The sequence below is a fragment of the Nicotiana tabacum genome, chromosome 19 (assembly GCF_000715075.1).
Source record: "Nicotiana tabacum cultivar K326 chromosome 19, ASM71507v2, whole genome shotgun sequence".
Lineage (NCBI taxonomy): Eukaryota > Viridiplantae > Streptophyta > Magnoliopsida > Solanales > Solanaceae > Nicotiana > Nicotiana tabacum.
Genome location: NC_134098.1, coordinates 139,705,846 through 139,733,420, shown reverse-complemented (window position 1 = coordinate 139,733,420; position 27,575 = coordinate 139,705,846). Strand labels below are relative to the sequence as shown.

The window sequence follows — 27,575 nt, the reverse complement described above, 5'->3', positions numbered from 1 at the left end:
GAGATGCTGTTGAATATTTATCGGGACGTCGCAGAAAATTGGATGGCCAAAGAGGTCCATTTAGTAAACTACTGAGAAGTTTACCAAACACAGCGATCTCACTCACCCGCAGAGAAAGCTTTGGAATAAATTTACACACAACTACGACAATTGGCAAGAAGTTTCATCATCATTTTTTGGGTCTTCTAAATTTTAAGGAGCTAGACAATTACCGGGTAAAGCTTAAGATATTTATTGGTAGAATATTTTAAAATAAGACTTTACTAATATCTAAAAACTTCAATTTATTTGAACTACTGAAGGTAGCTCGAGTTGGACTTTCAAAAACTACTGTATGTAATGAATGCACTGCATTGTTAATGTATAAACGGCACTTTTGAAAGAAAAAGAAAACAGAAACACCCAATATTCAACCATAAAATGTCTATATATATACACGTATTTCCTCCGCATGGATAGTTCTAGACAAAAAGGTGGCCAAAGGGGAAAGGTGGCAAGATTCATCGTTGAGACAGTAGGTGTATTTACAGTTGTACCTACTTCCTTCGAAATCCATAACCACCAAAAACGCTGTGCATGCAAGTCAGTTATGCATATTTAAGTCTCCGGGCAGGTCTATCCGCCTCTTCGTCGACGGCGAAACAAATACCTCATCTGCCCTGCAACATGCTTGATCCTGGATCCTGTTGCTGGTCCTAAATTATCTATTTCACTACAATTCGCGGAGTTGACCACCTCTGAATCCTGGATATATAAGCTTGCAACTTCTTCACATGATGTTGAAGAAGGCACAGTTTCGTCGTTCCCTGTTCCAGAACTGGACACCTCCAAAACTTCAGGCACGGGCCTTGGCTTCTTTGCAGCCTGCTCTACTAATTGTGAAGACAATATCTTTTCATTTACTTTATAATCATAGATATCAGTGGAGTTAACCTCCTTGTGGCACGAAGCAGAAATAGTGGCTGTAGTGGGTAGGTTATTTTCCAGACCATTCGGATCATGGTTTTCATCTTCCTCCTGAGAGTCCAAAACAATATAGCCTGCAAGTTCCTCTGTCGAAATTGGTGAGTCTGCATCAGGAGCGGAAACCTCCTCTACTTCAGCCTTAAGTTCTTCATCATCTAGTGAATTTGGAGATCGACATCCATAACTTTGACTACCTGGAGTTATCTTTTTGCTAAGAGGACTAGCTCTTCCAGGAAACATGGTTTCTGCTTTAGAACTGCTGGAAGCATGTGGTGCTGCAAAAAGTTCAATGGGCTGGCTCCCTGCTTTGATGGCTGGTGAGATAGACATTTGCTCCCCAATTGCCTCTTCCTTTTAAAAAATAATAAGAAACAAGACAACTAAGTTAACCACTGGAGATGTGCTCGGATGCGAATATAAACTGGATAAGAGACAGGAACATTGTCAAGAATGTGATAACTTCAGGCTAAAAAAAAAAAAAAAAAAAAAAATGAACGTCAGTGTTGAAACAAAAAATTGATTGCTTTGCCAAAGTAGTAGTTGCAAAGGCTCCTTTTCCTGCACCACACCAACCTTCATCGCTCAACATCCAAAGAGAATGGTAAGATAACCAACATCTGCAAACAATGAGGTTCTATAAATTAATGTCCTTGCCACTTTCTTAGTTTTGTCGTTCAAACCCTTTTCACAGATATTTCCCTGGAAAACAAGCAATCCCACAAAAGGGGAGCTGACGACTATCCATGCAACTATTTTGTGAAGGACTTCCATCCAGAATATTGGTTGTTATAAAAAGTCAAGCAAACTTAAGCACCAGAATGATAAAGATCGATTACCTCTATTGGTGACATGACATTCCTAAATGGATCCAGTAGTGCCTTTTGCTCATCATTGTCATAAGTGGGTGGCTTTGCAGAATCTGGTGCTTGCAACAAATCTCTAGAAACCACTTCTGATACTGCAGCACTCTTCAAACCCCTAATAAGGTTGGCTACAGGAGACATAGTAAGAAGTTCAGCCTCATGTGAGCTCAAGTCACCACCAGGACATGCTTCTCTGGCATTGCAAGTTTCCTGAGGAACATTCATACAAGTATTTTCCTCTTCTAAGCAATGTAAAGAATAGTTGTCATCACAATCAGCTGAAGAAACCTTCTGAACTCTAATTTTTGTAATTTCACAGATCAATCGTTTAATATGTTCACGTTTGCAATCAACATCTTCAGTTGAGAACCAATCTCCAGCAAGCTGAAAAATGGAATATTACCAAAAGTGCCAGTAGGACATGAATAACTATTCAACACAAGAAACAATAGCATAAACCCAGCAGCAGTCAATCACATATGTAACTGTCAAAATGGTTTCCCATCCCAATAATATTATTGTAGTCTTCACATCAAGCTAATGTTAGATCCCCACAGAGTTCAGTAAAATCATGCAATAATTCACCGATATCATAACAACATGATTACATATAGCAAAATGCAAGTAACATTGAGCAGATGCTCATTATATGATCTCAAACATTGCATCTTTTAAGATATAAGTTTGTGAAGAAATAGGTCAACTTCAGGATACTTATTCCTAGTCCAGTCAGACAAGTTTACCAATGACTCTGAATTTAAGTCGCTCAGCTCCGCAGGACAGTCAAAATCTAAAAATGGAATGAAAGACACGATTTACAATAGAGCCATGATTAATATGTCTTCAACTTATTTTATAGGTAAACAATTTTTGAACCCCTTTGCCACTACAGTAGAATCTTCCCGGATTAATACGTATTCAACTTTAACTATGAACATGAAACCTAATGAAATAATGATTCACAGAGATGTGAGAGAGGCAACATGTTAACAGATGATAACTCGAGAAAAGAGGCATCTTGTAGCCACATAATGCAACACCCTGCATGTCTGTAGCATTAGGCCTCAAGTAAAGCAAATGACACAACAATAAATAGAAGAATAAAAAAAGTTCTAGATAATGGGGAGAAAGACAAGCACAATGGATCATCATAACTTGTAGGCTCCCCTTTATGTAATTTCACTAAACTACAGGACAGGTATATTAAGATTACCCTAAGATTTTTTCTGGAGCTTTATTACTCCAAACACAATTTGATCCTATAGAAAAATGCCAAAATGCAGATATGTAAGTTCGTATAATTAAAGCTGCATGATGCGGTTCAGCAGTATCAACTAAAATTGCAAAGCACCAAATTTTATCCACATTGCATCACTTTTGGCAGCTCAATGTGAAGCCTTGTTTGCTAGTCTGGTTCCAACTTCTCCATAAGTGAATTTCTCTGTCCTGAGTCCTCTGTAGAATATTACCATTTCTTCTTCTTTCCCCTCGAATCTCAACCACCTCAAAGCTAGGTTTCACTCCTCCTTCTCTCCGTCTCCATTGTTTCAGTCCCGAAAAAGATTTTTTTTCCTCACTGTAAATGGGTCATAAATAGTGAATGTGTAAAGTGCATCCAGAAGAGCATGTAGGCAAACATGGGAGAATGCTTTTTCAACTTTTACCTTATCATGTAGGTAAATACTAAGATGCACTATTTGTCAAATTCCAAATTCCTATATCCTCAAGCACTTCCTCTCATTCTACCCCTTGTACTACCCAAGCCTCAAGAAAATTGTATACATTCCCCTTTAATCAGCATGCATACCAGAAAAGAAAGATATTCTCAATCTATTAATAAGACTGACTAGTACCAATTAATCAAAACCTGGAGCAGCTCTAGGAACAAAAGATAAACGAATTAGTCACAATAGAAAATTTTGAGAAGTATTTGAGAAAAGAATTCAATGCATGAGGAATAATAGCAGAAAACCCAGAAAAGCAAGCACTCATAAACAAAATGACCTTGTCGACTTAATGAGAGATGGCGATGGATGAAGTGCAAAAGCTTCTCTAAAGTCCAAGATATCCATCAGCTAACGCCCCCCCAACATATATAAAATGATAACCCCCGGTTCAATTCAAAAGGATATAACAAGGACGAAACAGCTTACAAATTTGGACGATGCAGTTATTTTGGAGAGGTTGAAGTTGACCGGAGCCTGCTCCAGAAAAAGTTCCACATAATGTAGCAGAAAAAGGCCACAATCAAATGAGTTTTCCTGCTGTGGCAGCTGGAAGCAAAAAATAAAGGTGTGGGGGTGTAAGAAGATGTTTTACTATAAAAGACAGTAACAAAATATTTGTTATGATTGTTTACTGCAATTTTTAGTTTCAAAAAGTATGTTTCAAGCAGTATGCATGCATGTTGCAATCACCAAAATTAACCCCAAGTCTATGAAAGAGACCAAATAGGAAAAAGAATCGATACTGCAGAAAAATTTACAGTAGACATTTGATAAAAACCCATTTGCAAAAGAATGTGGTCACTGAGTAACATTAAAAGTTGTAACTCTTCCTGTAGTACATCATTTTTCACAGGTGCCGACTCACTGTACTCAATTGAATTGTCCTCTAAAAGTAGTGGGATTCTTTCTTCTCCCTTTGGTTTATTTAAGTGTATGCTTGCCTTAGTCAGGTGCCGACTCAATTTACACAATTGAATTGTCCTTTAAAAGTAGTGGGATTCTTTCTTCTCCCTTTCGTTTATTTAAGTGTATGCTTGCCTTAATCTTTTTCTTTTTCCTTTTCCCCCTTTTTGTATAATTTGAGGAGGCAAGGTCAGTTGGAGAATTAGAGCAGAGTAGATTCCAGTTCTAACCAAAAGGGTCAATAAAACTGTCCAAGATACCACACAAACCCCAAATTTACAAGTATTCTAGTGATAAATGCTTAACTTTATATGGTATAACTTATAAGTAGTGCAAGAGCTTGGTGCTCTAGCATGCAATTGAAAAAAGCAGAAAAATGCTAGATTAGTAAACAAAAATATGTCAGGAGAATGCAAAGTTCTCAACTAACGGACTTTGCTGGATGAACTGCAGTTCAATCCAAAAAGCAGTGAAAATGCAATGGGGCATATCGTAGTAGAAGAAAGAGATGATTGCTTATCCAATAGTACAAGCCTACATCACATAGACCAAAGATTGAGTTTATTTTTCTCAAATAGTGCATAAAGACAAAATCAATCTGTAAAACTGTAGAGCATTCAGCAGGCATGAGGATTTGAAATTTGAAAAATCACAATTCTTAAATGTAACAGATGAAGATTTAAAAAACCAATTGTATTTTCCTCCATCAGCTGCACTTTATAAGGCCCAAGTGCTTACAGTGGAGATTAAAGAAAAAAGTGCAGGCAGATGATTACGTTGGAGATGTTGAATATGATTCAAAAAATAATTAAATGGCTAAGTAGGTGACTTATAAAGAGTAGTTAAATCAAGGATAAAGTAATATAAAGTACTATCAGGTACATTGTACTGAAAACAAGATATTTATACTGAATACAAAAGAATTATTCCACTTAAGGAAATTGGTCTAGTTTTTTTTCTTTTTTTTTTTTTGGAGGGGAAGTGTGTTATACTTGGTGGCCGGGCTAGCTTGCACACACCTCAACTGATCCAGGGGATAGTCTGTCCACCCCCCACAAGCACAGGTAGCCAAGGTAATCCCATCCACCAAGCCTTGAATAGATGGACTCAACAGCAAATCAGGGTGCTTTTTGTCGCAATTAGCATCTTACAAGTTGATAGTCTCTCATAATCTCAAGAGTTTTAGAGAACTCACTTCTTCCCATGTCCCAAAATAAATTTACATGTCCAGTCGAAGAATTAAAAGTTCTTTCCATCGCACTTCTAACCTGTGGTTTTGACTATTACAAAAACCTCCCCTATTCTAAATATGAATTTTGAGTAACAAATATGCCTTAATCCCAACCTAGTCCTCTATATGAATCCTTTGTATCTCTACGCTGTCAAACAACAACATACCCAGTATATTCCCAACGGGTGGGATCTGGGGAGGGTAATCTGTACGCAGACCTTTTTTTTTTTTGATAAGGTAAATTGTATTAATCAAAAGGGAGAAAAAACTCCCGCATACAAGAAGTATACAAAAAAGTAGAGAATTTACATCAGAACATGATTCTCTACAAATGACGCCCAATCTTCTACACAAGTAGGGGCTATATGTGTGCACCAAAAAGCGATCAAAGATAAAAGACTATTCTTAAGCTGTGAAAACGGAGACTCAATCTCCTCAAAAACTCTCCTATTTTTCTCTCCCCAGACTAACCACAGGAGAGCTAACGGGGCGAACTTCCACGCCTTTTGCTTGCTTCTTCTCAGAAACTGGCCCAGCTATATAGCATTTCCTTTACAGTGTTTGGCATCACCCATTGAACACCAAAAGATTCAGGATTGCCCTCCACAAGCCCCAGGACACAGGGCAATGCAGCATAAGATGATCAACTTCTTCCCCTGAGCTTTTACAGATGTAGCACCAACTAACATGTGTAATTCCTCTCTTTCGCAGACTTTCAGCTGTCAAGATCACTCCCCTCGCTGCTAGCCATGCAAAGAAGCACACCTTCGTGGGCGCCTTAGGAATCCAGATCGATGAGTATGGAAAAGTAGCCTCCTCTCTCACCAACATACTCTAGTAAAAGGACTTTACGATGAACAAGTCATCGCCACGCAAACCCCATCTCCAAGAATCGCAAGATGGATGGGGCATGTCTTGCCCGTATAGCAGTGCCAATAAATTTTCGAGCTCCGCAATCTCCCAATCTTGCATGTTCCTTCAAAAAGAGAGGTCTCATACTATCCCCCTTCATGCTCCTTGCGAATCTGTTGGACCATCAATTCCTTCTGGTTTGAAACTCTGAAGACGTGGGGGAAAGAGACCCTCAGAGTAGCCTCTTCACACCACCTGTGATTCCAAAAGCTGATTCTCCTTCCATCTCCCACCTGTACGCAGACCTTACCCCTACCTAATGAAGGTAGAGAGGCTGTTTCCAATAGACCCTCAAAATAAGGATCCCTATGATGTATTCAGACCTATGTCTTTGCAATATTAGTACACAATTTATTGTTCGAGACCGTTAAGAAAATGGACATTGGGTTTAATCCTAAAAGCTAGCCCATGAGGTTAGGATTGTCAAAACAATATAAGAAGACAACAACCTACTCCCTCAGCAAACGTGGGACGCTCTAACAAACTTGACATGCTCAAGACCGTGTACTGTAGACAATATAACATAGGGGACTAATATTAAGTGAACCGAGAATAAGATTAGGTTTGGCTCTAATACCATGTTAAGAAAATGAATATTGGGATTTGGGTCTAGTCCAACCCTTAAAGCTAGCTCATGAGATGAGGTTTGATCTAGGAGAAAACAATCCATTCCCTCAACCAATGGAGTACAATCTAACAAGGCAAATTGGAGGTTCCTATAAGAAGATGGTCTAGATCTCACACTTATCCCCAATTGAATCGAATGTAAGTGTATCAACTAACCTTTAATCCAACTAGCTGGTATCAACTGTATAGACCCTTTTGTTTCACTATGTTCTGGTTTTAGCTAAGTTCACATGATTCAATAAAAAAGAATTTCTGCATGAATTGATGACTTTGCACTACATTCAAAAGAAATAATTTACAGTAATCAAAAACATCTAATAAACAGAGTCTTTTGGTAGTTAATTGATAACCACTTTAACATAAATAGAAAGGCACCCATGAAAAGGCCATTTTTTAACATATGCATCCTTTAATTGCTCAAGATTTACATGAACTATTTTTATTTTTATTTTATTTTCAAAAAATAGCTTTCAAAGCTTATTTATGATAAAATAAAGTTGCATTATTTCCAAGCAATAGAGTTAGACATGTTAGCAAAATCATACAAAAACAATGAGTTTCATTACGCAAAACATAAAACAATAGTGGTTTCTAAGACCACAGGTGAGGGGAGAGTGTAACAATGACAACCTCAAAGGCAAGTTTATGTAATAAACCTTTACGAAAATCGTAACAGCTTAGAAGTTTCCTTTGTCTCAATTTATGCTATTTCATTTTTGAGACTTCCAGAAATGCTTGACACTCCTTTAACATCAAAACTCTAGATACTTTTGAAATTAATATTTAGAACATTAACTATTCCTAGAAACCATTCTTTTCAAATATTACCTATTCGCTCTTCTAAAGCCACCAATATGATTAAAACAAGCTTCTCTATCTCCATTTGTCATATTGTCGATTCACAAAACAATAAATTTTATGAGACCAAGTTCACTCTATGTTTATAGTTACAGCCAATCTACTTCTTTTTGGTAACTAAACATTATATTAATCACCAAGTAATGAAATTACAAATCAAGCTTAGCTATCACAGCTAGCTACTACAAGAGAAAAAACATCTCATTTACCTTCTACCCATATCTACTTAATATATCACAATGAATAATTCCTTTTTTAAGAAAACCTCTACAGATTATTAATTATCAGAAACAAAATTATAATATACTTTCTATTCTATTGAAAAGTTAAACTCCCAAATAATATAACATATATTTATATTACTTCTATAACAAGTCCGACAAAAAAATCCTTGTAAGAAGAAAAAGGGCATAATTTTGTTTTTGGCCTTTTGGCATTGTAAATACGGCTTGCAGCACTCTCTTGATGTTGCTATATATACAACTGTTAACATTTTTTTTTTAAAAAGGTCCTACAAAAAATGGACTCATGAATGATTAAAATATTAAGCTTGATGTTAATAAGTGAAGGAGTTTCATAACTAGTAAGCAGGTTGCAACTAATAAATTTTTACTTTCCCAAAACAGTGATTTATTAGAGAGTCAAATAAATTTAACAGAATCTAAAATTATGAGACAAACAGTGCATCTTTAGAGGTTGAAGATGATAATATAACTGTAATTATTAACATATAAACAGCATATAATCAGTGTTCATTCTATATGTGCAATAAATAGATTTTAGAAAAGCTAACCATTGCTTTTGTTGACAATAACCGAAACTTCTCCTTTTGTCGATTAAAGTAATACGTCTTATTGAAGGAAAAAGCATTTTCAATGCACGATAGAGAGGTGGGAATGGAGTGATACCTTGAGACTGAAAAAGGGCAGATTCGAGAACTTCCTTGCAACATCCTCTGCTACTTCCTTGTGCCTCTCTTTCCACTCTTCCAATAAGTAACTGCACTTACAAGACATGAAACATTCTCTCTTTCCATTATAATCAAGAAACAATCTTAGTCTTTCATAGTGAAATCCTAAACGAATTTCACTAATACAGACACACTACCTTGTAAAGAGATCTCATATATATCATTGTTTGCAATATGCTCACTTGCATGGTGAATGACCAAATGCTATCACTAGACTATTGGTACAATGTACCTCATATAATATACGAACAGAGTTAATTTATTTTACATGATTGTGACTCAATCAATAACTACTCAACCTTGTGAGTCAAAGCAACTCAAACGGATTATACCTTTGTAAAAGATTCTTCAGGCCTTTGTGGCTCCCTCTGATTGAGTCCATGTGCAAGATACATGGTACCCTAGATGATTTCTCCATTTCTTCCTCTCCTAAAAACTTACCTCCAGTTATGAAGAGTCATAATAACTAGAAACAGAAACATATAAGTCATCTGATATACCTCTAAAGGTAACAACCTCGCCAGGGTGACAGATGACTATCAAACTCCAGTGGAGACTGTCACAAGAAAAAAAATCATAGTGGAGAGCTGTACCATAAAAGTTTTAACATATAAGATGGCTCTATAACAGCTTCTAACCTGAAGTTGACCGGAATAAAAATGAAATCCTTTCCAAAAAAATTAACTTTTGTAGTCCATCTACGAACTCGCTGGAAAGCAGCTCTACCTTCACAAGCTCTAGTAGGATCTTTGTCCAGATCAGCAAGCTTTCTGAAGAAAAAGCTATTGAAAAAATGGAACCTATCTTTCTCCTCTGGATTGATTTTGTTCCTAAGATACCTGCAATTCATTTCATCAATCGAGTTTTCCTTCTTTCACGGTGTCAAGCAGGAGACAACAAGTACAGAACTTCAGAATAAATGAATGAAACATCTGTTTCATCAGCTTGAAATGTTGAAATTTGTGGTTTTACGCTTTTGAATGTCATTTTTTAGATGGATTTTTGTATGTCACTTTCAGAGCAATAATGCAAAACAGTACAGTCATAGACCAGAAGAAAATATTCTGGGCAGATCTCCAGTTTACTTTCATATGTGAAACGTTCGAACAAACTGTCTCTATATCCATATATCTATATATATAAACGTTTAGTTTACACAACACTTGAGCAACATCTGGAGATGGTATAATCTATAGAAAATAAGGAAACCAACCGATAGGAGTTTTGAAATACTATACCCTTGGATAACGATCGAGACACATATAAGGTAATAAAATTATAAAAGTAACATACGGTTTTTTCCATAAATAACTACCCTAGTATTGTCAGGGTTAATTTGTTCTCAGGCCCTGGTACTCTACAACATGCTTAGGTGTTAAAACAAGCTAACTATCAAACTTTAAGGATTGAACTTTATCTGTGTATTGAGCCTTAAAAGAAACTCCTGTATGCTGTGAACAGCATGAACTGGGATTACACAGAGGACCTGATATTCATTTACCATGGAGCCTATATACTGCAAATGAAGGTAGTTGATGCATGTTAACAAATATTTATAATCGGGAGGGAGGAAGGGATTCTGACAGCAATAACCAAATCTGGTTCAGATGCAACTACTATGCAATGAAATCATTAGGAGTCCATCAACTTTGACCTGTCCTGATTAAAAAGCTGAAACAAAATGAAGAAACATTTAACCTAAGAGTCACACAGCCACTAAATGTTTCCTTTTATTTGTGGTTAACAAAAGTAGATCCTACTTCCAGATGTTGATAACGAACCACATGCCAATATTTATACCTACAGGAATAACTAAGTTCACATAAATGAATAACCAAGATCCAGAAAGAAAGAAAAAGGAACCAAAAAATTAGCTAAATTTAATTCCAAACCAAATTAGCTGGGCAGTACCAATTGAAACAGGTACATATAAACTCACATAATGTAAAAGTCGATGATGGTATCATTGATGAAATTCTTAGGCTGTAATAGATCAACATCTCTCTTACTTATGGAAACTGCATCTGGATCCCCTTCTGGATAAATAACTTCTTCAAAGTTATCTCTGGAACATTAGATAATGAAAGAAGATACAAGAATCAAACAATGTGAAGTTACTTCAGATACACAGAAGTTGGAGGCATGCGTACGACAAATCTTAAGGCGTTAATCAGTGATCTTTACCCAATCCAAAGGTCAACAGTCAACTATCTTTTTTTTTAATTAGATTACTGTAAAAATTGAGTTTGAGGAATATATATCTTAAACTATAACTTTCAAACTACATGAACCCTTTATATGCCAAATTAGCTAATTACTAGTCATTGTTCCTGGCTCTACACCTCATAACTGCGTCAATCTTTTGGCAACAAAAGAGAAATGTCACCACAAAAAAACCTTTTATAATAATTCATAAGTCAAAGAGAAAGACATAAGGAACTCCTCTGGTTCCCGGGACCAGTTTAATATATAGAAATATAAGTGTGCATACTGTCAGACATCAGTAACTGTTTAAATCACCACTAGCAAATTGAAACAAAAGCTGTTCATTCTTTCGTGGCCAACCAAAATTAGACCTTAGTCAACTCGGCAAATCAGATGTACATTGAAAGGCGACAAGGAAAAGTATCTCTTACTTGGGATGATAATGCTTTGAAACTGAATTGCTTTTCTGCCCAAAAAATGGACTGTAGCTCCTCGTGCAATCAAGTCTGCCAAAGGAGGCATTGTAATGAACTAATGATGATATTAAAAGTTCCATCAAAGTGAGGAAAGGGAATTAACAGTAAGATTCTAAAAGCTACTCAAGGTAAAGTTGCTTTGGCGTAATTGGTAAAGTTGCTGCCATGTGACCAGGAGGTCACGGGTTCAACCCGTGGAAACAACCTCTTGCATAAATGCAGGGTAAGGCTGCGCACAATAGACCCTTGTGGTCCAGCCCTTCCCCGGACCCCGCGCATAGCGGGAGCTTAGTGCACCGGGCTGCCCTTTGTTCTAAAAGCTACTGAAGGTAAAACCAATAACAAATTGATCTTCATCATCCATTGGTGTTTAGTAGTTTCACTCACATCTCCGCCAACTGAGACAGTCAATTGGTACAGCAAGTGTGTCCTACAAGGCCAAGAGAATAAATCTAGAGAACTTTTTCAAACAAATTATCTCACAAATTCTAGTGGGGAAAAAAACTCTTCTGCTCCCACAGTCCATCAAAGAAGAAAACCTACTTTCTTCATAAAAGGAAGAGCATAATCATTATACACAGAAACACTGGTCTCACATTGAGCTTAGCCAGCCAAATCCAGAAAACAACGAAAGAAGTATCTCACAGATGTGCCTGAGGGGAGGAGAGGCTGTAGACAATAAATACAGATAAAGGAACAAAAAGTAAACTTCATTTTCCACTGCCAAAAACGAAAGCAAGATCCCAAAGGACATCTAAAAATAAGAGATGAACCATCAAATACATTGTTCAATGAAGAATCTTACGATGTAATGTCATTCCATTTATCTTTGTATCTCACATCCAGCATCTTAATTGCTTCTTGTGTTTCAGACCAATCAGGGTGGAACAAAGCAAACTTTAACACAACAGCACCTGTAAATTTAGAGGTATTCATGGAAACAAAGATCAATCACTTGTAGAATCACAGCTTTAAAAAACTACCAATATTCTCTCCTAATAAATTACACAGAAAAAAATCTACGTTTTTCAGTTTCCAACTCCAAGTCTCGTATCCCTCCAAAAGCCAAAAACTTGACCCATCACACAGTTACATGCAACAGAATCTCCAGTACATATATGACCAACAGATATGAATTTTGAATTTGAAAAATCTAGCATTCTCTTCTCCAACCTAATTCTAACAATTAATCTACCCTAAAGACAAAGAACGTGTTTCCTTTAGAGCATGAAGGAGGTTCTTTAGAACAACCCAGTAGGAGAGCATGACTTAGCTTTTTTCAGTTGCAGCTTGAGACCATGAAATTAATCTCAAATGTTGGGCATTGTAATTTAAAAGAAGGAAATCATTTATCTAACAACATCAACCGTTACGTGGGAAAGTATTCTATTGAAATGCACAAACCTGAATTTTCATTGGATTTGAGATGCAATTCCACAAGGGCAGTTTTAACCTAACATTAGCAACAAAGTAAACTCGCATGTTAGCAAGTTTCACTTACCAACCAACTCCCCCCCCCCCCCTTTTTTTTTTTTTTTGGGGTGGGGGGGTGGGAGGGGGGGACAAAAATAAAGGGCGCACACGCACTATAACTCACAATTTTGTACCACATGGAGTTAATAGTGAGAATATCACAGTGTGTCCATTCATATGTAAATGGTAAGTTCATCCATTTGGAGGAGCCCTCAAGCTTTATGGAACTGCATGAAAAGGTCAAAATGGAGCTTGTAGAACACGTATCTCCATACTCGACACGATCAGGTTTAACAATCACCGAAATTTTCTGCAAAGGATAGCAAAAAGAAAAGTGAAGTATAAACAATAGTTTTCTGCAAGCTTTGAAGAAAATTCCAATTGTAACTTTCATCATCATTTGTGTTCAATTAACTTTCTAAAAGGATTGACCACCAATCGGGGAAAATCCATGCTCAACTCTTCTTTTCTTTCTTCTTCACCAGCTCTCGCCTACCCCCTTCATCACTTTATGAGTGGCAGTAAAGGAAAAAGCACCAGAGTGATACAACATCAGCAGTATTTTATATTCCAACATCAGTGTAACTTAACACATATCTAGAATAGAACAAACATCATATCCTACCTTATTTAATTGAGCTCAATCACATTATGAGGCCTGAACAATATCATGGGCGGAGAAAAAGTTCTTGTTAGGATCGGGAACCCGGGTAGTGCGGAATTTAGCCAAACAACGGTATAATGACAATAACAAAGACAATGGAAGTTGATAACAATGGCAATTAAAGCATATAAAGAAGACACAAATTTAACATGGTTCGCTCAAAGTGACCTACGTCCACAAGCGGAGAGGAGCAATTTCACTATACGAATAAGAGTACAAAAGAGAGTAAAAAATTAGAGTAAATACTCTAATTAATCCCAAATACCCTAAGAGAATAACCTCACAAGATCACTCCAAATAAAGGGTTCACAGAAGTGCTTCCCAACACTTAACTCTTATACAAAACACTCTTAATAAAGGAGTAAAGGAAGAACTAAGAAATGAAGACGTGTGTCTAAAATGAACTAATGGTCTTCCCTTTTATAGGCAAAAAAGTCTTGGCCTCTTAGGTGTAAAAGAAGAGATACAACTTGTGCAAATGACGTCCACCACACAATGCAATATTTTTGGGTCCCAAAGAATATTGCCAACAAAGTCTACACTTTGCAAAGATACTTATGCTTATGTGAGATGGACTCCATTAGCCAAAATATTGGCCATAATTACAAATCTGGCATCAGAGCCGGATCTAACCGGGTTAGTTTCAATAGTCAAAATGACTCTAACAAAGACCTATGTTGAGAAATTTGACCGAAGTGCAAACTTCGGAATGTGGCAAGTAAAGATGGAAGTTATCCTAATTCAGGATGGCTTAGACTTGGCGTTGCAAGGAAAGGAGAAGAAGCCGGATAAAATGACGGACGAGGAGTTTTCCATCATAAATAAAAAGGCAAAATCAGGTATCATTTTAAATCTCTCAAATGAGATTTTACGTGAAGTTTCTGTAGAAACCACAGCCAAGGCATGTGGGAAAAATTGAAAACCTTATATACGAAGAGGACGGTGGAAAATAGACTTTCCATCATAAAATGACGGACGAGGAGTTTTCCATCATAAATAAAAAGGCAAAATCAGGTATCATTTTAAATCTCTCAAATGAGATTTTACGTGAAGTTTCTGTAGAAACCACAGCCAAGGCATGTGGGAAAAATTGAAAACCTTATATACGAAGAGGACGGTGGAAAATAGACTTTACCTGAAACTAACCCAGTTAAATCCGGCTCTGATACCAGATTTGTAATTATGGCCAATATTTTGGCTAATGGAGTCCATCTCACATAAGCATAAGTATCTTTGCAAAGTGTAGACTTTGTTGGCAATATTCTTTGCAAAGTGTAGACTTTGTTGGCAATATTCTTTGGGACAGCTTATACTTATGTGAGATGGACTCCATTAGCCAAAATTGGCCATAATTACAGTTCTGATAGAGGAATGGTGTGTGTTGTATTTATCGATATACAGCTTGAAGCACATGACCAATAATTTTTAATCGCCTATGTGTGTGATTGATGTATCATATGATTTACTTCACAGTTCATTTACTAGTTAAACTCAAGCTTGTCCTACATTATGGCACATGGATCCTCCAAAAACCCCTATTGCAGCCATGTGGATTCAACACGATTTCGGTGTGGGTGTCATGCCCACTGGATTTGGTCAATACATTTGGGGGTCATTTGGTTCACATATTAGTTATGCAGGGATTGTTTATGTGATGATTAATAATAAAGAGATTTTTATGCATGAACTACTTACACTAAAGGGCATTTTTGTTTTTAGATATTTAATACCTGCATTGCTAATACAAGTATTCTTATTCCGCATGTTATCGCGCATAACTTAATGCGGGTATTATTTATAATCATCACCAACCAAACGATGCATTAGTTATGCAAGAATTATTTTATTCTTATGCAACCAACCAAGCATTCCATTATTTTAAGCAGGACTTTGTGCGGAGATTATTATTGTTAAACCATCAGCAAAACGATACGAGCGCGCGCACTTGCACACACACAAAGTATCAGAAATTTTGATATCATTGGAGATATACTTATGGAACAAAATGTTGAATGTATTGATACGTACTTGGTATATATTTATTGGCAGCATCCAGCACCTATACCTGCAATCCTATCTGTATCCCCGAATCCTAAGATTTAGGTGACAGCAAATCCGACTTCTAGATCCTCACTCATATCAGATAACCACCCTCGTTTCCGTGGAACATACGTCCTACATATATACTGTTTTCATATGAAAATTTTTTACTTTTGATTTATCCATGATTTTTTAACAAAACCTATTAGCTTTCTTATATATTTTATGATTAATGACGTGCACAGATCCTTATGCATGCCGCTTTGCAGTCAATATGGAAGTTCAGCCATGAAATATTGCTGAATGAAAGAAGAAACGCAGAGAAGCTGCATCTTGGACTAGCAAGTTGAGTACGCTGCCAGCTATGATATCACCACTAATAGTTCATGAAACCGACTTGCGTAGGAGTTACAGAAGAAGCTAGCATTTTATCTCAACTGTACAGCTTATGTGGGAGCAATCACTATAAGGTGGCTTAATTTTGGAACCTAAAACTAAACAGGAAGCTAAGACAAAACAGAACTTAGAAAGGTTAGGTTTTCTGCCTCTACACCACTAACTAAGCAAAGCTGGTCTGGAGAGAAAAGTTATCTTTGTATTGGAAAAAGTTGTTGCTTTAATTGCTCGATTTTGCATTTCCAAGGGCAGTTATTATTATTATTATTATTATTATTATTATTATTATTATTATTATTATTATTATTATTATTATTATTATTATTATTATTATTATTATTATTATTATTATTATTATTATTATTATTATTATTATTATTACTATTATTATTATTATTATTATTATTATTATTATTATTAAAGTACAGTTAGCCTAAAGGTTAGCAGCTACACCAAAGAAATTGTGAACAACACATCAGCTGGAAAAAGGATTTATAGTCAATGAACCATCATTTAGAAAAATTACTTTTAGATGCTCAAAGTTATGATGGAGCAAACAAAGCACAGAGGTTTGCTCTATCTGATACAAGAAGTAATATCATTTTACTTCTGAAGAACAAAGTTATTTAATTACAGCAAAGACTACAAGAGGCATGCTCACTTTATCACATAGATTAGGACTTTGCATCAACTCTTGCTGGTTTCCTGAACCTAAAATGATTAAAATAGAACATCTTCATAAGCAAATAAGTGGCTTTATATGAGCAACCGTTGAAAATATGAAATGATATAATTTAAACAAACCCTTATTTTCTGGCAGATAACAGGCTGGCTTGGATGATTCGATTTCAGTAGCATCATCTGAATCTAGAATAACTGGCTCATTCTGCAGAAGTTTAGGATGGTATAGTCATAAAGCATTCGTTAGAAGTATGTAAAGTTTGAAACATGAGAAATTGAGAAAGATGGGTACATCAGCAAAAAGTTTTCCCCTAAAACTTTTGCCATCAGTGACAGAGCATCCAGGTATTTTCGCTCTTGTTAAATGGGATTTGGCCCCAGAAGTGTCACATTTTGACTCAAGATGACCAAGAGAATAATCCGTTGAAGGCTTCAAACTTGAAAAGCTAGATGCCACAGTGGCACCTGACTCCAATGTCTTCTTTTCTGCAATATCATCACTATCATCAATGTGTAGGATTTCATTCACTGAATCATTTTCTGAACTCCTTGTTCTTCCTTCAACTAAGGAAAATTTGTTAAATAGAATATCAGCACTTCTATAGTTTAAAAGAAAAAAAAGTAAAACTAAAAGCCTGCTGGACAAAAACAGGGCAAAAGTTAGCAATGAAAAAAAATACCGAAAGGAATCTGCAAACAGAAATAGATGTCACCTAGTTAAGCCAAATATTTTCACATATCTTATAGAAATGTCATTCATCTTCAATAAATTCAAAACCAAAAGCATGTACAATTTTAAGAAGATGGCTTCCTTTAGTTAAACTAAGTAGGATGAATGCAAAAGCATTATATATGTTTCATGGAGATGTATCAACTTAATTGAATCCATAAACACTATTATTGTATACTTTGAGCAAAATCTGATAAGAAGAAACTGCAAGAATAAGTTATACGACAAAACTTCTGTTTCTCAATTCCTAGATATATGCATCAACTTATTCTCGTTGTTGATACTTCCGGTCAATGTGTCCGTCACCCCCCATGTAGTAGTGCAAGGTACATGCTCAACCGGAGTACATTCTCAGTCTTCGTCCATTACCTTCATCCCTATGTTCATCACTTTTATTCCTTTTTTTTACAATCGTATTGTTATCTTTCAACTTTTATATTTTCCCCCTCTTCTTAAATTAGACAAAACTCAGAAGTTGCAATTTTACTTCCTGCGGTAGAATGATAAACCAAAAGCATCAGATGTATTATGGTTCCATTACGTCTTTTTTCTTCCTATTCCAATACTTCATGTTTCGAGTGTCAAGATCAATTTGAAATAAAACAATGTTTTGCACTAGTACAATAAAAGAGCAGCAAAGTAAAATAACTACATTATGTTCAATCAAAGATTGTACGCTGGAAACAAAAATTAGGGTTTTGCAGAAACGTACAGAAACCGAGAAAGGTGTACTTATCAATCGGGGAATGGATTTTCTTAGGTTTTTGAAGTTTAAATGCTTGCAATAACTTTTTGGAGTGTTTCTCAACGCGCTCATCGTCAGGGTTAAACTCGAAAATGGAGAATTTGTGATTGCTAGTGCTTTGGCTGTTACTGCTACTCGTCTTCTTCTTTCGGCTATTCCTCTTGGTCATTGTGGACGATCGTAACTTTTGCGCAGCCTCAACGGTACCTTTGCCCACTTTCCACGCCAAAGATTTTGCCTTTCTTTTGTCCCAATTTAAATGATACTTATAAGTTTACATTTGAAAAAGTTGCAAAAGATTCCAATTTTGTAACTCGATTCTAATTAAATACAGTTGCATACAGTGAAACGAAACACATTTTTATTTTTCGTACTTTCTATCACCGAGATCAAGAATGGTTCTTCAAAATTCCTTGAATGACTCAAAATTCTATTTAAGTTGGAGGTGGAGGGGCTTACATGTAAGCCAATGATTAGAGTGGTCATTTGGTAGGCAAATCAGGGGCAACATTTGGTGGTGGGTGTTACTATGAATCACACAAAGATGTTAGGAGTTGGGTGCAAACTGGCTCGGATGTCATTAAAAAAAATACTACATATTAAGAGTAACATAGAATAGGGGTAGAAAGAACTACACATATTTTAAAGTGGATTGTGGTTCTTAAAGTACATAATTCCACAAAACACCTTTGAAGGTGTTGGCCGTGGACATCCTTTATTACCTTCAATTTTATACTCCCCGTTCCAATTTATGTGGCGGTGATTGAATTTCGAGAGTCAAAATAGAAATTCCAAGTTCCGCCATCATCCTTGACCATAGGAAAATTATTAAATCCTTACAACGTTAAAAATGAATCAGTACAACAGTAAGCATAAACTAATAATGGAAAGGATTTGTAGAAACTATTCTAAACCTTTCCAAAAGTTGAGTAAGTGCTTCCCTCCAACAGCCCATTTTAGGAATCAACTAGGTAGTTTTACTGAATGTAAGACAGAATTGACTTCTACTGACTTATACTTGCAGCATAATGATGTGGATACAATAAGCTTATTCTTCAGCAGTAGCACTTGCAGCACTCAGGTCCACTGACAAGTCAACAACCTAAACAAAAGAAAAATGCATGAATAAACAACTAATATGGCGTAGAAATGTCAATAAGTTCATTACACATACAACCATTCACGCAATGTCAAAAGAAAGAAGATATATTTGTCAAACAGTAGAAGATAATAAGTTTAATTAGAACCCCTTTTTTCACCAGAAACTTTTGATAGGTTGCTTCCATATTCGAACAAAAGTGTGCTTGGTTGTTGATAGACGAAGACTTGAGTTTAACAGTATCTTTTGATGATGCATGGATATACAATGTGTGTGCGTTAAGTACTGCCTCCAACATTTATTTAGTTGAAGGCAACATTGTCAACCTTATGTCAGACTCAAGTATGCGTGAAAACACTTGAGTCTTGATATATGTGCTATGTAACTGCTGCATTTGTCAACTGAAAAGTCACCAGATAACCAAATTCAAACTAGAGTCTTACCTTTCCCGTTATCTTGCTGTACATGTCTAGCACATCCATTACCGTAGACTCAAAGTGTGTCGTTGAATCATAGCTCTGCAAGAAAGGATAATACATAGTAATCAGATCAGAAAACAAATTTCCACTATGAACTGCAGACTAAAGTATATAGAGACATTGGAGTGGCAGGAAAGAAGTCTATCATAGAGTTTTTGGACTTTAACTCTCTATGCAAGAGAAGGCATGCCTAAGCTTCTAAGACATTACTATTACAATTAATTTTCCGCCTAAGTGGTATTACTAGATTATGAACGGTTCCCTTGAGTGGCAGTAATTTCACATAATGTGGGGCAAGGTCCAGTAAGTCAGAGAAAGAAAATCAAAGTGCCCCTTCGCTTTCAGTGATGCTTCTATACCATTCGAAAACATATACATAAAATATCATCTAATTCCTCGAGAGAAACAAAAGCTTGTTGTACTAATAAGTAATAACACAGTCATATGTCTTTCTATATTTCAGAAGAAATAGTTGTATGAAATAGAATAGAAACTAGCAACTAATATTGGAACTTACTTTAGATATGAAACAATTATCAGCAGCAGAGTCGTGTGAAGGTACAAATTGGTCATAAGTTTCATAAAATATCTCATCTACAGGCCCAAGTATGTCTACCCCAGGCTTCAGTTCTGTCTGGGGGTCATCAGTTTTAGCTTCTGTCGAAACAAAGGCAATATATTTCCCTTTTGGAGCGACATTGTGGGAGTAGGAACAACAGAACAGGTACCTGTAACCGGCATGTTGAATAAGTAGCTGTGAATTACTTTTCAAGTTCTCCAAACAGAAGAAAAGGTATAGTGAACATGTAACGAAGTCTAGGACTTAATAAACAGTGGCAGTCACTTCTCAACAATTGTTTATAAAAAAGAGGACTTAATTACTAGTCAGTGGCATATATAAGCAAGGTCAAAGTTAGGATGCTCTGTACTCTTTATCTTTAGAATCAGGAAGCTTGCATTATCAGAGACATCCCGCTATAGTACACCACAAAATAGGAAATGATAATTCAGTAGACTATCTGGAAGCCTAGAAAACATACATGTCTGATTTGCGACCAAGTTGCTTCTGTGGTAAAATGACCTGGGCTGAATGAGAATCATTAGTGTCAGGGATTGGATGGCTCATTATACAAATTGCACGAGCAACTTTTCCAACCTTCTGAACCTGCATTATGTATTGGTATAAATAAATTGTCAATCGAAATAACCAATCTGATCCTTTTTCTGCTCAGCAGATGATTAAGCAAATTTTCAAGACATGAATCGACAGTGCAGAAAGCCTGGACATATTAGTTTTTCCGAATTTGTTAATTGTACCTTATCAGGTAAATAGGAGGGATCACAAACAACTTTCTTGCATTTAGCAGTTTCTCCTTCAGAAGTCACACCGACTACTTTTCCATTTTCATCAAACTCTACCTGCAATCCCAGAACCCGAGTGTTCACATAAACTTCAAATTTAATTCAATGAGTATGTAAGCCATGTAGAATTCCTCAGCATTTGACATAGAGCAGCCAGCTGAGTGCATGATCGTCTCAGCTTTCCTTATAAAATAATATGCCATACTTAAGATTTGTGATCCTGAATCTCGTTTCAGAATTGTTTTTTCCAATCAGGAGAGAAGAGGTGTAGATGTTAGGTCACATTCTGGTGCTAAAACATTTGTGAAACTTACCTTATATGGTGATAGTTAAGCATCCAGATGAGCTACAGATGGTTTTGATGATTACCTTACACTGTGGCTTGTTAAGCATGTAAGTTCCACCATAAACTGCACTCAGACGTGCAAACGCCTGAAAACATGTGCACCAATCAGATACAGAAAAAAACTTAGATTTGCTCAAATATGACTGACAAGAGATATCCAAGGAGACAAACCTGCGGTAATTCTCCCAGTCCATACATTGGATAAATATAGGGGGATCCTGCTTGAAAGCGTGCTAAAGACTCTGCATATAGCTTTAAAAACCAAGAGACGAAGTAGTCATTAAGTAATTCTTTAAACAAAGAATTTCGATAGTAACAAATAATCCTCTCATAATCAAAAAGAAAGAGGAACAAGGAAAAAGTAATCCTTGTTCAAGCACTGTTCATCTAAGTGTCAAGCTTATTTTATCTCAAAAAGAAGAAGGCATATCTTACCTTATGTAATTAAACAATTTGGTTTTCGTATGAGTTGCAAAAATAGTTCTATTCATATGAAAGGAAGTGGAATTATCATCACAGCATATTTCTAGCATTTGGCATTTCATTTATATCTTGATTGTGATAATGCATTCATTAGAACATTTTACGGAAGATCTACCATATGACTATCAGTCAACAACTCATAAAGTAATAATAGTTTAGGACACATCTTAGATGATAGGATTATATCAACACTCTATTTTACTTTGCAAAGGTCTTCAATCCATGGCAAGAGAGAAGAAACACAAAAGAGAAACAGAAAAAAGCCTGATGTCTTGATGCCGAAATCAAATCTCTAATCATTTAAAATGCATTTTCAGTAGGCAAGACGATATTGATTAGGTCCTTGCAGTTATCTGAAAGAGTAAAAGATTTACCTCATCTAGTCTAGTAAAAAGGATATGATATTTACAACCAGAGGAGGGTTACAATTAATACCTAACCTAGAGTCTTGCAACCGAAGAGACTTGGTGGTGGACATAAGAAGACAGTAATATATAAACAATTTAAGTATGTGGGTTTTCTCTCATCACATGAATAAAATTTGTATGAGGCTCTACACTCCATATGTATAAAACATGGTAAAGTTGTAACTTCCTTAATTTCTTCTTTTTTCTCTCATGGTCATGGAATAAAGCATACCTATACCATGCTTTCAATCAGATTTAATAACTAGAATAAGTCACACCTAGCTCATCAGCAATCACAAACCAGACATTTACACTGTCATGTAAAATGTGAAGTTTTAAATGGCGTCAGAAGCAAAATAAGCTAGTGATAATATCTTCATCAAAACAATTTTATATACTTTCTGAAATACTAAGCTGATCAAGTCAAACTTAATTTGACACCTTTACTCTCTTTACGAAATCCATAGCTGGCTGGTTCAAATAGTTATCATCTGTATAGAGTGCCAAGGCATGTCCAATAAAGTCAATGGTATCAGCTTCAAGTTCATATTTCCTGCATAAACAATATTTGCCAAGAACAACTTACCAAAGAGTGGAAGAAACTGTTTATTACTGGGGATGCAGCCTTCACCAATATGTTTAAGCAAGGCAATCAAAAAAACATGAGGAAAGAAAATTTACGCAATGAATTCTTTTGCAGTGATTTTGTTCAAATCCATCCCTTCATGAGTTTTAGGATCGGTCTCTTCAAAATCTTGCACATAAAGAAAAAACTTCCGAGCTCGGCGCTTTTCGAAGAGCCCCATCAATGGGGATTTCAGGGCTTCAACATCAGTTGCTGGAACTTTGTAGATCTAAAGATAGCAGTTTCACAAGAAAGTTAAGTAAGAATAAGAAGTTTTCTACCAACAAAAACCGGAACGGAAGTTACACCTCATAGTGCTTTAACAAACATACCTTCCCTTTGTTGTACACAAAACTACCATCTACAGCCTTGAAGTTCAAATACTTGGTAACATCGGTGTGGATGAGCACACGAACCAAAGTTCCATTTGCCATTGCAAACTACAATACATCAGGAAAAGCTCTAAATCCATATTTGTAAAGTATTTGATATAAATCAAATAATAGAGGCCAATAATCAAACTCAACCAAATACAGTTTGGAAGTTGTCATGATAATAAAAGAACTCTTTCAAGCCCAACATCTTTATTTCTATAATTTCCTGGCCCTTTCATGAACATAATCTGTCATCAATAGGAAGTTAAGATGTTTTATGAACTTACCTAAAGAAGAGCCTACTCTTTAATTGCACCAGTGTATCTGGTTTCAATTTCCTTTAAAATAAGGAGCATGCTGTTGAATCTACTTGTCTGTTTCATGTCATTATTAATCAAAAATATTCTAGAAAAGTGTTGAGTTATACCTTTAATTATCTGTAGATAATTTCTTACATATCATAACTACTGCAATATTAGCAATCTTCATAATGTGGTAAATTAGATCACATAAACATCTGAATGCTCTTGCCAACTTGTATGATCAGTTGGCATGAGTCTATATATAAAATGAAATAGTTGCTGTCTCAGGTTTTGAGTATTTGTTTCATTAATTGCATTTTCCTCATCTTAAAGCCAAAATTTTCTTTGAACTGGCTGTAATTTTAAAGCCCATGATCTTCTATTGACAGATGTGAGACTTCTATTACTTGCAGGCATATTAGCTTAAGCTGGTTGTGTAAACAATGATTATCAAACAGAACCTACAATTATGTGAATATTATTTGTTTCGATACCAACATAAAGATGCCTCAATCCTTTTAACTTATCCATAAAAGGGAAGAAACAAGAATCAGAAGTCAAGAAATTGAGTGAGTGGCAAAATGGACAATATAGATAACGAAAGATAAAAAATCAAAATTAATATAAGAACTTGTGAACTATCTTACCTTGGGAATCATGTCAACATTGTATTCCTTACTCGTACCTAACTCTTCTGGTGGCTTATCATTTCCCCTAAATCGTTTCCAAAGCTACACAAAATAACATGATAAGTTATGCTGAGATTAGCTGCAAGTGTAAATATGAAATTAGCACTAACTCATGCCAGACTTCCATTTACGCCTCGTTTTCGGGTAAGTGTTATACCTCTTTGGCGAACGTTCTAAAATAAGCTTATACTGATAAATGTTTTTTATTTCTCAAATGTACTTTAGTCAAATGGAAGCAGTTTGTGTTTGGCTAATTAATTTGAAAAATACTTCTGAGCAGCAATTAGTGTTTGACCAGGCTATAAAAAAGTGCTTCTAAGGGTATCTCCAACCTGTCTTTTTTTGCCAAAATATGGCTCAAATGCTCCCCATTTTTGCCCCCCCAAAACGGGGATGGAGTGACACTATTCATCTCCTTCGTTACTATTCATCCTTACTTTATTTTTATTATTATTATTTAACTCTTTTAATTTATCTCTTTATATATACCTAATTATGTTTATGTAATATCTTTATAATATTAATTTTACATCTTAACTTTGGCGTATAATTTAGATAAATTAATTTTCGTGCATTTATTATTTTTATGTAAAATTGTAAGTTAATTTTATTATAAGTTATAATTATACAAACAATATATAATCATCTCAAAAAATAAATGGTGCAAATATAAAATATTAGATGTTGCTAAAATTGAAAGGTGCGAATATAAAATATTAGATGTTGCTAAATTGAAAAGTGAAAATTAAAAATATATTAAATAAAATCGAGGATGAGCGTGATCTTAATGCACCAATTCAAGATGATTGGTAATGTCCACCTCCAATAGTAGAAATGCTAGTAGATGAAAATCGCCGATTTGAGCAATTTTTAGCTCGACACAAAAGAATTAAGGACAAATATGCTCATTTTACACTTCGTAATGCATTAATAGATCATTTATGGGAGAATACTAGAGGTGGAAGTTGAATATTTATGTAATATTTAATCTGATTTTTTACCATAATGTAATATGTATTTAATTATCTTGTATCTCAATGATTTCACTATTATTTGAATTATCCGTTAATATATATAATCTATAATATTTGCTTACAAATTATATTATTTAAAATTTTATGGTATAAAATAATTTTATATTAAATTATATGTGATGAATATGTAAAAAAGAAAAAAAGATGGAATTTCTTTAATAGAAATAAGAAAATAAAAGATAATAATATAATATTGAAGAGAGAGAAGACTATAAAATGAAATATTCTTAAAAATGGAGTAATTGTTGGAGTAACTTTACTCCATTTTGGAGGAGAAAATGGAGTCAAGGGTTGGAGATGGCCTAAGTGTATTTTTCTCAAAAGTACTTTTCAATAAAATGATTATGGAGAGAAGCTACTTTTTTCTGCTTTTCCAGAACTGCTTCTGCTTCTACGCAAAATCACTTTTTTTTCACTAAATGTTTGACCAAACAATTTAACTTTTTAAAAAAACTCTTTTTTTGTTTTATTAAAAAAAGTGCTTGATTTTGGCCTTGGAGAAGTTTGTCCAAACATGCCGTTAGTCCTCTCAGGAGTCAGAAGAGTAGTGATGAGCTATCCAAAATTGTTTGTGCGTATTTAGGTTCCGCATTATTAGTAAAGATGTTACCTGGATTAGATTAAGTGAGCTTGACTCTCCTCCATAATAGTCATTTTTATCCATGTGTAGAACCTGGAGACAGTCAGAGGTTAGACTTAAAGTTATTGTTCAATTTTAGAAAGCAAACGAAGATGCATGGATAAATATCTGAACTAGAATACATAATCATGAGATTGATGATCTAAAGATTAGTAGACATCATAAATTTTCTACCAAATCCAGTAAACAGAGTTGCCAATGTTAAGAATTTTAATGTATAAAGGAGGGAAAGAGAAAAAAAAGAAATCCTCTAAGGAAAAAGATTCAATCTTTATCATAAACAGTTCCGTTATCAAGAAAAGCTAGCCACCTCTGTGTTTCCATGTGGATGTAATCTGATGATCTCTTCTTTTTTCCTTTTTCTTTTTTTTGTAATTAACAATGCCTAAGTATTCATAAGGAATCAATATTAATAAAGACAGTAGGAGCACTTTTTACTATATTACTACTACTCTGTATAAGACATTAAGAAAATTCTTTAATTTCAAAAACTCTTATACATGTAATAAGATGATTTTAGAAAGTAGTTGTACAAATTAAGAAGGAAATGAAATGATTGAAATTAAAGAAGATGGGAAAGAATATAGTAGTAAAGTAATGTACGTACTTTGAGGCCGTCAACGGAGAGAAGGCCGCTGAGGATGCATTCTTTGAGGCCAGTGCCAAGAACAATCACGTCGTATTCTTCATCCATAATTGATATGCTTTTTTGATCGTTAATGCCTAATTATGATCTTTGATTATTACGAGCTATATATGAATCAAATTGAATTGTCAGAAAATAAGAATGAGAGATCTGAGAATGAGAGTGAAATTAATGGAAGTAAAGCAAAGAGGGCGGGAGAGTTAAGGAGGGAGAGCATGTGGCGGTTTCGGGTGTCATTTGTTAGAACGGGTCTTTAGCGCAACTTTAACCACAACCAGCCTCTGCCATAACTGAAATTTAACTTCTTTTTTTCCGAAAGTTATATTTCGGTTAATTTTCTTTTATTCTGGGCAATTGGTATAATTTTGCACAGCGGATCATATTGCTTGGTACCACCAAGTTCTTATTATAATTTTATTTTTGTTTTATGTTAAGAAGTAAGAATATATTTACAATGTTTACGTTGTGCTAACTGGTGAGTGGTGTAAATCGATGCTATAAAAAGTGTTTACCCTCAAAATCAGATAACAATTAAATTTGTAAGTAATTTTAAGGATACGCGGATTAACTTGACACAAAACGATAAATTAAGTTGTTATTTGGTAAATAAAGATAAGATAAA

General features: G+C 35.3%; 2 protein-coding genes across 4 annotated transcripts; both read right to left on the bottom strand.

The window, feature by feature from the left end:
* Nucleotides 1-399: 399 nt before the first annotated feature.
* Nucleotides 400-19,023, bottom strand: LOC107787832 (putative ubiquitin-like-specific protease 2B). Of its 3 annotated transcripts, none has more exons than XM_075238766.1 (16): nt 18,435-19,023; nt 17,285-17,556; nt 17,116-17,197; nt 16,973-17,022; nt 13,336-13,521; nt 13,143-13,191; nt 12,544-12,652; nt 11,694-11,768; nt 10,997-11,122; nt 9,696-9,896; nt 9,558-9,613; nt 9,390-9,486; nt 8,996-9,086; nt 3,983-4,102; nt 1,803-2,213; nt 400-1,317 (listed from the first exon to the last, which is right to left on the bottom strand). In XM_075238766.1, the coding sequence occupies exons 1-16, from the start codon at nt 18,634-18,636 to the stop codon at nt 616-618; spliced, it is 2,829 nt and encodes a 942-aa protein (XP_075094867.1). In that variant the 5' UTR covers nt 18,637-19,023; the 3' UTR covers nt 400-615. The 3 variants fall into 3 exon arrangements, with proteins under 3 accessions (XP_075094867.1, XP_075094868.1, XP_075094869.1); XM_075238768.1 differs by lacking the exon at nt 400-1,317 and adding an exon at nt 1,441-1,583; XM_075238767.1 differs by lacking the exon at nt 3,983-4,102.
* A 227-nt stretch (nt 19,024-19,250) lies between these two features.
* LOC107787839 (guanosine nucleotide diphosphate dissociation inhibitor At5g09550-like) lies at nt 19,251-27,128 on the bottom strand. Its single transcript, XM_016609443.2, has 13 exons — nt 26,915-27,128; nt 26,278-26,340; nt 24,592-24,675; nt 23,601-23,708; nt 23,325-23,497; nt 23,085-23,196; nt 21,925-22,005; nt 21,777-21,839; nt 21,363-21,464; nt 21,086-21,210; nt 20,563-20,773; nt 20,010-20,084; nt 19,251-19,569 (listed from the first exon to the last, which is right to left on the bottom strand). The coding sequence occupies exons 1-13, from the start codon at nt 26,999-27,001 to the stop codon at nt 19,516-19,518; spliced, it is 1,338 nt and encodes a 445-aa protein (XP_016464929.1). The 5' UTR covers nt 27,002-27,128; the 3' UTR covers nt 19,251-19,515.
* Nucleotides 27,129-27,575: the final 447 nt, after the last annotated feature.

Excerpts from the sequence above, each read along its gene's own strand:
- LOC107787832 (XM_075238766.1), bottom strand. The coding sequence starts at position 18,636 with ATGACCAAGAGGAATAGCCGAAAGAAGAAGACGAGTAGCAGTAACAGC. Across the intron at positions 12,653-13,142 it reads CAAATCCAATGAAAATTCAG|GTGCTGTTGTGTTAAAGTTT; the intron begins GTTTGTGCATTT and ends CTAAATTTACAG. Across the intron at positions 9,897-10,996 it reads ATCATCGACTTTTACATTAT|GTATCTTAGGAACAAAATCA; the intron begins GTGAGTTTATAT and ends AATGAATTGCAG.
- LOC107787839 (XM_016609443.2), bottom strand. The coding sequence starts at position 27,001 with ATGGATGAAGAATACGACGTGATTGTTCTTGGCACTGGCCTCAAAGAA. Across the intron at positions 23,498-23,600 it reads TTGTGTACAACAAAGGGAAG|ATCTACAAAGTTCCAGCAAC; the intron begins GTATGTTTGTTA and ends TGCTATCTTTAG. Across the intron at positions 23,197-23,324 it reads ACTGCAAAAGAATTCATTGC|GAAATATGAACTTGAAGCTG; the intron begins GTAAATTTTCTT and ends TTGTTTATGCAG.